Source organism: Biomphalaria glabrata, chromosome 15 (assembly GCF_947242115.1).
Source record: "Biomphalaria glabrata chromosome 15, xgBioGlab47.1, whole genome shotgun sequence".
NCBI classification, from domain to species: Eukaryota; Metazoa; Mollusca; class Gastropoda; family Planorbidae; genus Biomphalaria; species Biomphalaria glabrata.
In genome coordinates this window covers 11,265,496-11,280,989 of record NC_074725.1, presented here as the reverse complement: position 1 = coordinate 11,280,989, position 15,494 = coordinate 11,265,496, and the positions used below count along the sequence as shown (strand labels likewise).

Sequence of the window (15,494 nt, the reverse complement as noted above, 5' to 3'; positions counted from 1 at the left end):
AATATTATACAATTTGTTTAGTTTTCAGAAGCGCAGAATCCAATGATCTAAACCTAAATAATTTCAATATAAAAATAGTATGTCTTTACTTAATTATGAATTGAAGATTTTGATACGAAGATAAACTGCTATGCACTGAGAAATTCTTAAAATTCTACCATCAGGAGTTTTATTTAGCGCCTTTGACCTAGTTTAGTTTATCTCCAATATGAAAGGGGCCAATTATAAATTTAACGTGATCCAGTTTTTAAATATGTCAAACCTTCAATTTTACTGTTTGGACCAACTATCTGCTACGTTATTGCATGTTTTAAAATATATTGCGTATATCTAAAAGATAATGTACTTACTAAAGTTTAAGACAAAACAATAGGAGCTATGTTTGAACTATCATCTGATCTTGTCAAATACCGAATATAACAATCCAGTTACTAACCGAGACGTCAGCAATATTTAAATCAAGTCCTGTTTGAAAGCTAGCATATGGAAATTCAAAAATATTTTTTTAAAGGGTGTTAAAACCCTGAATTTTTCGACTGGAAAAAAAGGTAAAGGTAGAGAGAGAGAGAGAGAGAGAGAGAGAGAGAGAGAGAGAGAGAGAGAGAGAGTCGTGTAGATAGGTTTTCGACAGAGTTTGGGTGGAGTCAGAGAAATAAAGTGAACAACAAATAAAAAAAAAATGGTACAAATAAATCAATAAATGTCACTATAAAGTTTATTTCCGGTTTAGAGACATTTCAATATACCACGTTGGAACTTTATATCTAGTTTGTCCCTAACACTTTACTGCTTTTTTTTTTTTTCACGAAGAAGATAAAGATTGGAGTTGGTAACCCATGGACACAAATTGAGGAGAGGGTTGTAAGAGCGAGTACAAATGGAATCTTTTAAATTTATGAAAAGATTCAGGTTATTGTCAAAACAATATTCCACTAAAATAGTGTTTTGAAGTTGTGAATTACAGATTTCAAATTAGCTTTAGTTCCACAACGCAACGTCTGTGCGTTATCTCTGGGTGATAGGTTTCACTTATCGTAAGCCAGCTGTAATCACCACTTGGGTATTTGTGTAATCCCAAACTCGATTGACAGCTTTGAAGACTTGTCTATTCACTCTCAGCAGGTTAACGAGTAGGCTGATTCTGTTCCTATGGGCAAGATAAAGGTCCCCAAACTTTGAACTGTTCTGAAGCAGACTATTATGTATATGTAACGTGTAATAAAAAAAAAGTGATAAGAATGGGCAGGATTAGGAACTTTGCTGAGGAAAAAAAAAGTCCGACATTGTATTGTAAGCCGTACTTTAAATTATTATCCATGTTTTATTTTGTTAGGATTTTCTTGAGTTTTGTGTGTAGATTTTTTGTTTCTTCGAAAGCTAAGGATATTGCTTGAGCAAATAGGTTTATTTTATGTTTAGAAAGAGCTCAATTTTGGGTTTCTTCACTACAAGCATAGGTTACTGTTCAATTATCTAGTAACTATTGCTTCACGTTTCTTTATTATTAAAATAGATTGTATATTTGATAATAGTTAGTACTTTAATTAGTTTTTAAAATTAAAACATGCAAACAAAGCAGTAGATCTGTAACAACAGAAAGACGTGACCTGAAAACAATGGAGATAAATTTGGACCATATAATGTAAAGCAATCGGTAGACTTCTGCATTGGGGAAAGAAATTGAATCATCAAACGAATTGAGTTGATATAAGGGAGGTGATATTTAGTAATTAAAATAATATTATTGATATGCTTTAACATCAAACAATCGGACCCTTGAAGGCATGTAAAGTTCCCCTTACAGACCTTGTAATCTATAGTGCAGATGATGTTAAGGTCATCTGTTTCTGTGGCATACGGTTTACGAGGGTGTCATGTGGCCAGCACAACGACCAACCGCCTTTACCTTTCCCCATCTAATTTCAGGTACCCATTAGAGCTGGGTGGATTCAGAGACGCCCAAAGATCCCGAAATTAAAAATCCCAGTCTTCACCAGGCTTAGAACCCTGGACCACGGTTCGGAAGCCAAGCGCTTTACCGCTCAGCCACCGAGCCTCCGAAAGCATGTCTAGTGTAAGTGTTTTTTTTTTTTTTCCTTTTAAGAATTAAATAACTGTTCATCTTTTTTCACCTATCCCATAGTCTGTTGAACAATTGGGACAACACACGTGATCTGTGCCTAAGTAGAATCCATTCCAGTGGCAGTTCTGTCCACTTCCCATCGCTTTGTCTGCCTCTTCTCCCTTTTCCCGGTACTGTTCCCTGAAGGAATGTCTATGCGAGCCTTGATGACCTTGTGATATGTCAATAAAGATTTAGGCTGCGTTTTTTGATAGTGGCCAGCAGGTCAGGGTTGGCTCTATTGTGATTGTGATTCAGTTCCGAATATCCTCGTTGGAGATGTAGGTGATACCTAGGCTCCTTTCTTAGCATCTCACTTTCATGGGTAGGATGTAGGGTGCGACGCATGATCTGTCAACCGTCTTCCTCCATTCCTCCCTGTCTTTTTGCTTTAAGTAGAAACTTTTCCAGTGACAGGTCTGTCCACTCTTTGATGTTGTCTATCCACCACTTTCTTTGTCTACCTCTTCTTCATTTTCCTTGTACTGTTCCCTGAAGGAAAGCCTTTTGCGAGCCCCGAGGGCCATGTGATAGGGCAGAAAGTTTTAGCTCGTATTTTTTTTTTTACAGTTATCATCAAGGGGTGCTATTGTAACTGTGATCCTGTTAAGTATATTCTAATTAGTGATGCGGTCTTTGTAAATCATACAAAAGTCCTTCTATAGCATCTCGATTCCATTGGTAGAACCCACTTTTATAGTTCTGCAATTAGCGTCCAAGGTTCGGAAGCATACAAGAATGTAATTATGACCATGGAGGGTATAATGCTGTTAATAAAGTTTTATGCTTTGACTCCCTTTTTTTCTACAACAATTTATAAGAAAATTAATTAATTACAATTAATTGATTAACAAATTGGTTAATGTTTTGATTAATTCATGCGTTGTCATCGACAATTAATAATTATGCAAAGTTTCACTTGATCCGAGAACGGGAAAAGGGAGAAAAAAACGTGTAAAACATTTTGACCAGACAGACAGACGGAGTGAGTTGATATAAACTTGGAAAACAAATATGAAAACAAACATCAAGGGACCTCATTTGAAACTAAAAGTATATGTATTAAGCTGCTCCCAACCAATGTTTACCTCTTACACACACACATACATTAGCAGCAGTAACATTGTTTGTTAGTAACGCTACAAAGACAGGTAAGTGAACCTAAAGAGTTTCTAATACAGTAGGTCTCAATATTTTCAGCAAGACTATCATAAGCTATGAACTACAAATATCAACAAGCAAAACATTTCTCACCAATAACAAAAAGAAGAGACATGTTCGTATCGAAAGTGTTGCCGATACTATTGTACCATTATACTAAGTGGTTGGTAGAAATGTTTGCAAGTTATCGAGGTACCTAACAATTGGTAATTTTGATTGACGCATTTTTTTTTTTTGTTGTTGTTTAGAATTTATAACATAAGCCTCTTTTGGAAAGGTTTTGAAAACTGAATCTTTGTAAAACTAAACAACAACAAAATTCTATGATAATTTCGATACTTCTTAGCTTGTATCACTAATAAAGGATAAAATATCAATCCTCATTACTATAGAGATCGACATATCATTATCTTTAAATCTACTTTTTACAAAGCTTATATCAACCAACTCTCTTTCTGTTTGTTTGTCTGTCTGTCTGTTTGTATAGTATAAATAAAACGTTGTATACGTTATTCCTCCCACACCCATTCTCGGAGCAAGCTGAAACTTCGCACAATTATTCATTGGCATAGACAAGACATGAATCAATAAAAAAAGGTAATCAATTAGACAATTAATTACTGTTGGTTCATTATTTTTTTTAATAGCATCAAGGGAAACTAATACTTCAGACAGATTTGGCTAAATTTGTTGGATTTAGTCCCCTTATATAGATGTAGATGATATTTCTCCCTCACGCATTCTCCGATCAAGGTGATAATTTAAACAATCATTTATTGTACGTGATCAACCATGAATCAATAAACAAAAATACTCAATTAGTCAATTTATTATTGTTACTAATTATTTTGTTTGATATCGAAAAAGGGAAATAACGTGTACATTATTGTTATAGTTGTAAGGACGAGTTCTTTCTCTTTAGATAAACTTTGTTTAAAAAAAAAGATTTTGTTAATATTCTGCTTGTTCCATTCTTTAGTCTAGTCCTCGAAAAGGCATTCACACAGACATAGAAACAAGTCACACAGACATAGAAACAAGTCACACAGACATAGAAACAAGTCACACATACATAGAAACAAGTCACACAGACATAGAAACAAGTCACACAGACATAGAAACAAGTCACACATACATAGAAACAAGTCACACAGACATGGAAAAAAGTCACAAAGACATATAAAAAAGTCACAAAGATTTGTGATAGTGCAGTCCGTTCAATGTGTAAGGCTTATTTACTATCAACTGAATAACACCCTAAACAGTACTTTTTTTTTAAAAAGCATCTGTAATTCCTTAAGAACAGCTGTAGTTCGAGGAGTTGCCTATAACGGCACAAGTGCACTTGTCGTAGGTCCTTCCGTTCATAGTAAATTTAAATGTACTTCCTGGCCTGCGACAAATGCCATTTACGTCTTTACACTCTGAAGAATAGAAAACTTTGACAGTGTAAATTGGAAGAAATTAATTAGAAAAGTGGAAAAACAAAGAACCAAACAAAAATTCTTTATTTTTCGTAAAGAATCAAAGAGATTTGTGATTCTGAATTCACAATTGCATGTAAGGAGTTACAGAGCTCTGTAATTCTGTATTCGCGCTGTGGTTCTACATTTACTCTTGGATATAAAAAGTCAGTTTCTGATTGTGCATTCCGAGACCAATCGCCATATAGAGGGCTTCTTTACAAAGTTGCAAGGAGCTCTTATTGCAGATCAGTATTCGGACCTTCTATGACGATCAGTATCGGTTCAATGGAAGAAGGAGACAAGAACGACTACTCCTACCACAATGTATACAATGTCACTGCGAAATCGTATTTATCTTCCCCACTCATTTTATGTACCATTCATTGACAGGAAATGTCTTTTTTTCTCCTGTCTGTATAATAGATGATAACTTTAAAAGCTAGGTGTACATTTACGTACATGATGTAGAATTGTGATGCAGCGTTGTCGCAAAGTGAATTATTTGTTCTCCGTATACAACACGTTTAAGAAACGACTAATATATACATATTTTGTTTGATTAATATTTGGTCGATCATATTTTAATACATTGTCCCATACCTAATCATAAGGACCGAAACTCGTGAAAAAGAACATCTGCGCATCATTACACATGCTCTCCCATTTTTTTAGTCTAAATTACCAGATCGAATTGAAGTGAAATCAAAATGCAACACCTACGTATTTTAGTGATGGTGGTCGAAAATGTGTTGATGCCACTTTCTGTCGACTTTGAACAAGAATACGTAACGCAGTCCTTGACCAATGTCCCTTTGACTCGAATACATTTGCCTTCAAACTCACAGCCTGGGGATAAAGAAGCAGTTTGTATAGAACAAAAGATATGGAATCCAAGAGTTATATACCTTGCATAGAGTCAGTTAGGCTAGAGTACTGGGACACGAAACGTTATGGCGCAGCCGTTTTGGCGAAATGGTCGTTTTGGCGCAGCCTGTTATGGCGCGAGAGGGTTTGACTATAATTTATAAAACACAAATATTTGACTTATAAACATTGATTCATTTTACTATACTATACTATACTATACTATACTATACTATACTATACTATACTATACTATACTATACTACACTATACTATATAGTATACAATCTCCCATCACCCCCCCCCCCCCACTAAAATAAAAGTTTTAATATTTTTTACTATTTCATTATCGCAAATTGTGAATTACAGATGGCTGCGTATTCGTGTGGTATTAGCTCGGGAAATGTCCTTTCGATGGACCCGGGTTTAAACTCTACGTGCCGAAATCCCCCGCCCCCCCTCACACACACACTACATCATACACACACACACACGCACAGAGTGGCGTCTTTAGGGAAAGTACTTACGCTAACACGCTCTACAATCTTTGACAGGAGTTGAAGATTAGATACCGGGCGATGATTTTTTATAGACACTCTGGTCAATATTTAATTAGTAGAGGCATGACAAGTGCTTGCTTGAATTGCTGTGGCATATTACTTAAAGTCAGTGAAGAGTTCATAGCCAATCATATATTCAATGAGTATTCCAAATGTTTATATAAAAAACTTGATGATTATTTAACTAGCCAATCAAAATGAATAATCGGGACATTATTTGTTGAACAATTGGCACCCAGGAACACGCTAGTTGACATGAATGGATGAGGGACAGTGCCCTCCGACCTCCTCGTGGTGTCCCCTGGTAACTGAAGTAAGTCCACCCTTTGCTCTCAGGGTGGTTCGAAAAGGGCTAACGTTACGGGAGCTCCAACTTTCCCAGCAGGCTCTCACGCTCTCCTGGTGCAGAGTTCTGCTGGTGAGGTCTGGGCAATGCTAAGCTCTGATCGACATAACCCCTGCACGCTCGTCTGGTGTAGGGATTTGTGTCTGTCGGGGCTTTAGCTAATGCTTCATTGACCAGCCGCCGCCCTGTAGACTAGTGGAGGGTCAAGCCATCAAAATTTGCCGGCTCTAAACTGGTGGCTATAAAAAAAAAGGTCTCCTGCCTCACTCCACTTTCGTGGATTAAACCCTGCCCAGACTAGCGAGTGGCTGAACTGGTCTTTCGATCGATTCATAGTCCAATGTTCATGTCTGGACTGTTTTCACTGCTCGCTCTAAGGGGCAACCCAAATCTCCTCCCCCTGGAGGAACCCATACCAATGTTGATGATGATGATGACAAGAATGGATTGAATGCCTGCTAATATGTCAAAAAAATTATAGGGTATTAGAAATTTTGACGATAAACTAATCAATGTCAAGGACACCAAGTAGAAATGAATCGTTTTCGACTAGATCAAAACGGAAAAGAATTGGATCAACATTTTTAACACTATCGCAATGCGCAACAGTTCATCTTCGAATCGAATCTCCTTAATTACAGCTTATTGACTGTCCATTAGAAAAAACAATAAGTCATAGAATGAAAGTCTAACGCTTATGTCTTATTGAAATTATCTGAGTGCTACATACGGAAGACCTTGTAAGAGTTGATTTAGCAGTGCTAAAAGGAACACAAATATTGCCATATACATCTTCAGGGGCATTGTGGCCTATCAGCACTTCCTGTAGTTTGTACACCGGATACACCAAAAAAATGCTACCTATTTATAGTTTTCACCGCCATGTTTGAAAATCTCCAGTAGCACCAGTCTTTGATCAAAAGGTCAAAGTTCAGTGTATTAAGTTTCTTACCTTCCTGGAGAACGACTGGTTTCCCATTTAAACACTTGTACTTAGTACACTGAGAGAATCCTGGCAGGTTAAAAATGTCTCCGTCTTTCACAATCAGTCCATTCAGAGTACAGGAACCTGGAACCAAAAATTAATGTCAACTAGAATTTTGTTCTGTATTTTAATGGCTTTAGTATGGCGCATCTTTCATTCTTATATCATGTCCAATCTCTTTTGCGAACCACTCGATGAGAGGGGAATCTGGGAGAAGGTTTCCGTGCTGCCTTTAGGCGCTCATCAAACGCAGGTCCCCTAGAGTCGGAGTTCTAATCCGAAACACTTAATGTGTAGCCTAGTGGTTTGTGACATTCAGCCACACATTCCAAGTTTGTTTGTCACAAAATCACACACACGCACACAAATAATTTACAAACGTAATTTTAAAAAATAAAGACACTACACTACACAGACATCTACACTTCATAAACCCAAAGACATTATTATATAGGTCTGTGAGCTAATCCCAAAAACATTATTATATAGGTCTGTGAGCTAATCCTTTGATCACATTCTCGTAACAAGTATGAGACATATTCCATTTCTTTTAGTGATAAATCTACTTACCGGAAGGAGCGGCATACGACAGAGCCAACAAGGCTGATGCAGACAAGAGAAAGATCTGAATCTGTCGTACAAAAAATGAACTGAGTTATTATTGCGAATATAGCTCATAGACATGAGAAAGATCTGAGTCTATCATAGAGACAAATATTTGTAGCAATTATTGCGACTATAGTTCATACTGCATGGGCGTAGCCAGGGAGGGGGATTTTGGGTTTAAAATCCCCCGAAATGAAATCCCCCCCTCGGGGGGGGGGGGCTGGGGAACGGAATTTAGTGACTGATTTTTTGCTTTGATTTTGTTTATTTTAGGTGAGATTTTAAGACTAAACTATCACTTGCCCTAGCACAGCAAAGGAAGTTTTTAGTTTAAAACCCCTTACCAGGGGTTTTTGAGTTCAAAACCCCTACCAGGGGGGTTCGAGTTAAAAAAAAACCTACCAGGGGGGTTCCAGTTTAAAAACCCCTACCAGGGGGGGGGGCGAGTTTTAAGCCCCCTACCAGGGGTTTTCGCAGTTAAATTCCACTCTTCTATAACACAAAACAAAAAAATCCAAACTACAAACCCCCAGATTTCACGAGCACATTTAAGGAATATTTTGATTTTTAAACCCCTCCAAAATTTACGATAAACCCCCTCTTCAATATAAAAGAAAGAAAATTACACACTCAAATTCTGAGCTTAGCCAAAGGGGTTTTGTGTTAACCCCCACCCCTCTTCAGTAGGATTTGAAGCTAAAAAATACGTCTTCAATACCCGGTATAAAAAACGCAAATTACGCACTCAAAATGTTATGAGCGTAGCTAAATGGATTTTTTAGTTTGAAACCCCCAACAGATGATTTTGACGATAAAACTTCACTTTTTTCGATATAAAATCTAAAGCAAACTACAGTCACTTAATTCCAAGAGCGTATTCAAGAGAGGTTACACATTTCTACCAGTGGCGGGGCTCAATTAATAAAGTGCAGTGAATAGCCATCTGCCGAAATTGAAAAACACTAAATGTGGCTCAACAAAGATGGCTAAAACAGATTTTAGAAGTCAGTTATAGAGATCGGGTGTAAATCAAAGAAATCCTATGCTGAACTGGGAGTTGACCCCTTAGTAAGATTGTGACTGAGCGTCGCATGAGATTTGCGGGACATGTTTTCCGACAAAATGAATTAGGCGTTGCGATGACATCCTAGTACAACTTAGCGCCACACATTCATGGAGTTCCTCAGAGCAGGTGGGAAGAGGCTTCAGACATTACCAGTGACAGATTTTTGTGGAAACACTTGACGGCAAATGCGCCGAATGGCGTGGGAAGGTGTAAATCAGTAAGAATAGCACATTAGGTTTTTGAAATAAAACTTTTGAATAGCAGGAAAATGCAGTGTAGATACCTCAGAATATGCATTTTGCTGGCTTTCAATATCAGAAATAGTGCTTGGCGACAGGGCTCCGCCCCGCGCGGGGGGAGCTCCTTGCGCTCCCCCAGACCCCCCTTGCTGGCATTCGCGGTGGGGTCTACAATTTTCCCCACTAACTCGAGGAAGAACCTATTCTAGGGCACAATAAGCGTTTCCGAAAGAACGATGGGTCAGAATGTAATAAAGATTATGTACACACACATACATATAAATATATTTCTTTCGAGACATGAGAAAGATCTGAGTCTAGCATAGAGACAAATATTTGTAGCAATTATTGCGAATATAGTTCAGAATCACATAATTGGCCTACATGTTTTACTTAAACAAAAACAATTAATTGGTAAAAATATTTCTAATCGTACTGATTTATTATTACCAGTCTAGATCTATTACAAAGCTAAGTAGTAACTGATCAAAATTAATTGATACAGTAACATTTAATAGAAGCTTTTAAAAATATTTCTATATTTTTTTTGTTTATAGTAATTTCTTACTATATAATGTGCACTGTCTTGGATTCCGAAGATGAATGCAGTATCTTACGTGACTACGCAAACCCAGTTGACATCTGCATAGTAATTTCTATCTAACTATCTATCAATTTATTCTGCAATATATTTCAAAGCAACTCACTTACCATTATATACCAGTAGCTTTAAGTTGAACAACACCAGAATAGTTTATTTCCTACTCGGTAGTCCTTTCTAAAAAGAGAGTTTAAGAAGAGTATCCTATCCTATTGGATCCTATTTAAATGTCTGGTATCCTGCAGCTGTCGCCTTCTGAATCATACCATCGTTTAAATAGTTGGCACTGTTCATATACACACAGTGTTAAAGTCATTAGGCTCCATGCCGGCAACCTGATACTTGTGCACTGTTTTAAAATAAAAGTTTTTTTATAATGGGAAAAACATTATTGAGTTATTTACCAATATAGTCATATGCTTGGTCAGGACGTGGGCTTTGAGGTAAAAAAAAAATTAAGCCAGTAGTGACACAGTTTTAAACAATAAGTAATAAGTGTACTTGTATCAATTAGCTTGGATCATGTCATTACATTTGTAATAGATCTAGACTAACAATAAAAAAGCATTATAAATGTAGTGGAGACGACGTAGGTCCAGTAACGTATGGACACTACAGCGACAAGAGATGCCGGTCGAATGGAAAGTGCCCACGTTGGTCTGCCTTGTTATGCGCGGACACAAGGTGTCAGGTTCTTGTGTTCTTGTATTTATCAAACTAGTATTAGGTATTTCAAATGTAAATATTTATTAATATTAAATATTAATTCAATTTGTGTTATTGTTATTATTTTCTGAACTTATAATATTTTGGCTCAAGTTCAGCCTGACAAGCACACCATACACATATAGTTGTAGATAAACTAATAAACTATGTGTATGATGTTAAATAACAATAAAATTTATTCTTGTGATATATTTACAAATGACTGATTCATGATGAGTGATAATAATAGTATGAAATATCAATATGTAATCTAAAATGATCCAGTTAGTCTCTTTAGATAAATAACATTCAAATAATTATGAAATACATAATATATTACCTTAACTATAATAGCTAGTTCAATGGATCACATAGACCTTCAATCTCAAAAATATACAACTGGTAATATATGTAGATATAGCCTCTAGATCAGGCACTATCCACTGACGACAATTCCAAAAATAGAAGTTCATAGTTGATACTACACCATCAGGTCTGACCAATGCAACCCGCAGTCCGGAATCTTGAACCTCAGACTCATGTAAAAACCAAATTGTACACCAGATGACCAACTGAGAGAAAGACCTCACTCCTGTAGACTGTAGACCTAAAGTTGTACTCTCAATATATAACTGAGACTGGATAAACAAGTCTTGACACTGAGACTTGACACAGAGTCTAACACATAGACTTGACACCAAGCTAAGATCACTACTTAGACTTGACGTTAATACTTGAAATAGAGTCCTGGACTGAGACTACGACTAAAACTTAGTCTTGACGCTAAAACCCTATAGAAGATAAAAGAAAGGATTCTTCTAATCATCTATATCTAGTCTAATTATAGACTTACAAATACGAACGAATTCAAATAGAAAAACTATACAATGAAAAATAAAACTCACCCTAAATAGGGGTCAAGATAATCCAACAAGAAAATGTCCAAGGCAAATGCTAAGGCTATCCAGTAACAAAAACCCAAGGAGAAATTCAAGAGCTCTCAAAACACGTCTATCTGTACCAACGTACAAAACAATGGAGAGACTGTACTAGACGATAAATGACGCAAATCACACACACACTAAATTTACATCACTAGAAGTTGTGACAAGCAAAAAAAGCTCAGTCCTCTAGTCTACACAGAAAATATTAATAGTGTAATGACGTCATCAATATAGTGATCAACGCCGCACTATCAATTAGAGAAATAATTCTACTATACAGTTACATAGATAACTGCGACACAAGGTGCCATCTAGGGGGAAAGGTCACATGGATATCGGGGTGGCCGGTGTTTTCTGAAAAGGTATCCACTCCACTACATAAAAATAAAATTAAAAAATGGGGAACGACCTGAATTCGAACTCGTGGCTCAAGCATTCTCAGGCTTCTCAAACCAAACACGCTAACCACTCTGCTAGTAGACAACTTACGAACAAGGAAGATTGTTTAGTTTTCAGTTGCTTTATAGTCTCGCCCTATTTTTCAGGTTTGTGTTCCCTAAGACTCAGACGACGACCTATAATTCAGCTTCTACCACCACTTCAGTCAATTACAATTTCTTTCCTTGTTCGAGATACCAAACAAAAGAATTTATTACCAGTAGTTAATGAACATTTGAAAAAAAAAAATTTCTTGTTTGTCAGGTAAAAGAAATAATTGCTCAAAAGTTCAGCTTGATCCGAGATTGGGTTGAAGAAATAACGTGTACAAACTTTTTTTTTTTACCAGGAAGTGAGTTACAGTAAGCTTTGTAAATAGACAATTAAAACATTAGTTTTAAAACTTTCTTTACATACCTGCCCTGTTGTAATTGTAGCTGATTTTGAATGCTTTCATCAACAAAGATAAACGAGTGGTTCATGTAGCCAAAACAAAAATAAAATAAACCCAGCAAAAATATATATATATATATATATTTTAGATATATGGCAAAAGAATCACAAATACGTATAATATTATAATAAAAACATCCTTAGATAGCTATTAATAAAAGAAAGCGTGTGTTTTGATTTCTAGTTCCCCTTGAATCCCATGGATAGAACGTTGTCACTGAAAATAAAAAGTTTAATCAATGCAATACTATAAGAACTTAATAAGAAGTGATATTTGGGACATTTTTATAAATGTATTGTCACGCATATTAAATTTACAAGATGTCAACTTCGATTCATGAAATTATATGAAAACATATTGCTGACTAGCAGGACTAAAGCCCTAGTCTACCGGACCTTTGTGTTGAGCACCTTGCTATTCGGAAGCGAAACTTGGTCAACTTACTCATGGCAGGAAAAAAAGCTGAATGTCTTCCACCTCCGATGCCTAAGGCGGATCTTTAAAATAAGGTGTCAAGATAGGATAACCAATGAGGAAATGCTACGAAGAGCAGGATGCCAAGACATCCGCTTTGTTATCAGCAGCAGACGCTTTGGCTGGCTTGGCCACGTTAGTAGAATGCCAGTAGGTCGACTTCCGCAAGACATCCTGTATGGCGATCTAATAGAAGGCAGGAGAGCCGCTGGTCGCCCACTTTTACGTTATGCGGATGTATGCAAACGCGACATGAAGCTCTTCAAAATCGACACCTCCCGCTAGGAAAAAGTAGCACTGGATAGATCTACATGGAGAGAGAGCATAAAGGAGGGGTCTCGGATTGCAGATACCATACACCACAGAAGCAGAAAGAAGGGTGAAAATGCAACGGCGTCTGGTGATCACATATGCCCAACCTGCGATCGCAGCTGTGTATCAAGGATTGGCCTCTTTAGTCACACAAGGAATTGAAAAGATTGTCTCTCGAGACGTAAAATGCCACAGACAGATTCTCACGCAGCACGAGTCTATTTGAAAAGTTGGCAAAATATTTTTTTTTTACTATGACGACAGTGTGAGGTGTTAGTAGGAATTAATGAACTATAACACGCCATTTTATTTTACAATCAATCTCGTAAATTAAACAATATTTTTAATTACTAAATTCTACATTCGACAAAGGTGCATAAAATCACTAACGCGAGAACCAAAACTAATGGTTTAATATGTCGGGTTTGTCCTTTTAAATAGTTGTAAACTTTAGTTCTTCCAAACCCATTCTCAGATCACGTTGAAGCTTTAAACAATTATTTATGGTACGTAACAAAAGCTGAATCAATAAAAAAATTAACCAATTACTTTATTATTTATGATGCACATAGTTAGGATGCGTGGTAAAAGCGGTAAAGCTTCCGAACCGAGAGGTCTTGGGTTCGAATGTCGGTGAAGACTGGGATTTTAAATTTCTGGATTTTTTTTTTTTAGATGAACCGAAGTCCACCCAACGTTATTGAGTACCTGGTTAAGGAGGTTGGTTCTTATGCCGGCCACATGACACTGTTGTTACCGTCTGCTAAAGAAAGAGATAATCTTTAAATCATGCCCTAAAGTTTTGAAAGTGGGACTTTGGTGCGCATATTTAAATGAGTTGATACCATAGACATAAATAAATATAGACTGGCCGAAGGAAGTAACTTCATGTAACTTGAAAACATGTATATCTATTGTATTCGGATTTCCGAATTATGAAAAATTGCATGATCTTCATTCTTAGAGATTTAAAAAAAAAATCACTAGTGAAAATAATGTAATACTTATATAGATTATGGCTGAAATAAATATGAATACTTAACTTTTATACTGCTCACAAATGCTGTATAATAAAGTACATAAAATTGCAAATCACAAATTTTCGTTTCATAAAACTCTTTAATCGGCCAGTCTATATTTATTTATGTCTATGGTTGATACCAAAAAAAAAATTATACGTTTCTTTGATTGAGGACTATTAATAAAAATGGATATTCAGATGTACTCTGGTGTCCATTAAGATATTTTATTTGGGAGTTAGCAGATGCTGAATTTTGAATTATCATTTGAGAAACACTGACCCAAACAACGTATGCATCAAGCCATGTTTACTGGAGTACAGTTAATAGCTCACTGACTACATCTTCAACAGCTGGATGTCATTATGTTAGTAAGTAAGTCCTCACATAGTTTAATGATCTTCACTCTTCCACAATGTTCGCATCCCATTTTTTTTAACCCTCATCAAATAAGAGTTACTACAATATAAGTGAAACATAAGCAGTAATTAAAGGGTGACATTGTTGCAGCGTAAATTCGCTTCGACTTAAGCTTTTTTTAAAAGCCTGCTAACATCACTGACACTGAGCAGGAGTAAAAGTACTCTTACTCTATACAAGAAGTAATTTATAAAAAATCGTTTGTTTTTTATCTAATGGGAAGGATTCCGCACATACAGATATATAACTCAATACTTTCCTTTTTTAATATCAAACAAAAATAAATAATTATAATCAACACTGATGGCGAGATTATTGCCAGGGCCGGCCTTAGGCGCAGACAATCTAGGCAGCTGCTTAAGGCTTCCGATTGGTTGGGGCCTGGCACTTGTGCCTAATGCTATTTTGTAGTACAATACGTTTTAAATAAATTGCGTAATTTCTTTTATTTTTTCGCTTTTATTTAATTTTTTTAGCGGCCCCCGAAAGGGGAAAAGACGCTATTAGTTTTGTGTGGCCTGTCTGTCCGTCTGTCCGTCCGTACCGTTTAGATCTCAGAAACTAGAAGAGAAAATGAAAATCGGACATGATGATAATTTAGATCATTCAAAGTTCTGATGCAACGGCTACTTTTTTCTTTTCCAAAAGTGAACCATATACTTTTTAAAATTATATATGCAAGCAGAATTTTCAAAAAATTACACCACTTTTC

The 15,494-nt window shown here is 36.3% G+C and overlaps 2 protein-coding genes across 3 annotated transcripts in view; both read right to left on the bottom strand.

Moving 5' to 3' along the window:
* The window catches only part of LOC106055629 (uncharacterized), a 116,155-nt gene that overhangs the window by 46,498 nt on the left and 54,163 nt on the right, over positions 1–15,494 (bottom strand). Inside the window, exon 1 of one of the 2 annotated variants that reach the window (XM_056011936.1) lies at positions 351–522. The exons of the other annotated variant lie outside the window; for it this stretch is intronic. The gene's annotated coding sequence lies outside the window, so the exon portion shown is untranslated. Of the gene's footprint in view, positions 1–350; positions 523–15,494 lie in introns of those variants that run through there. 2 annotated transcript variants of the gene reach the window in all.
* On the bottom strand, positions 3,905–10,282 carry LOC106055653 (uncharacterized). The gene is made up of 5 exons (XM_013212008.2): positions 10,127–10,282; positions 8,075–8,135; positions 7,472–7,588; positions 5,470–5,595; positions 3,905–4,707 (listed from the first exon to the last, which is right to left on the bottom strand). The coding sequence occupies exons 1-5, from the start codon at positions 10,127–10,129 to the stop codon at positions 4,580–4,582; spliced, it is 435 nt and encodes a 144-aa protein (XP_013067462.1). The 5' UTR covers positions 10,130–10,282; the 3' UTR covers positions 3,905–4,579.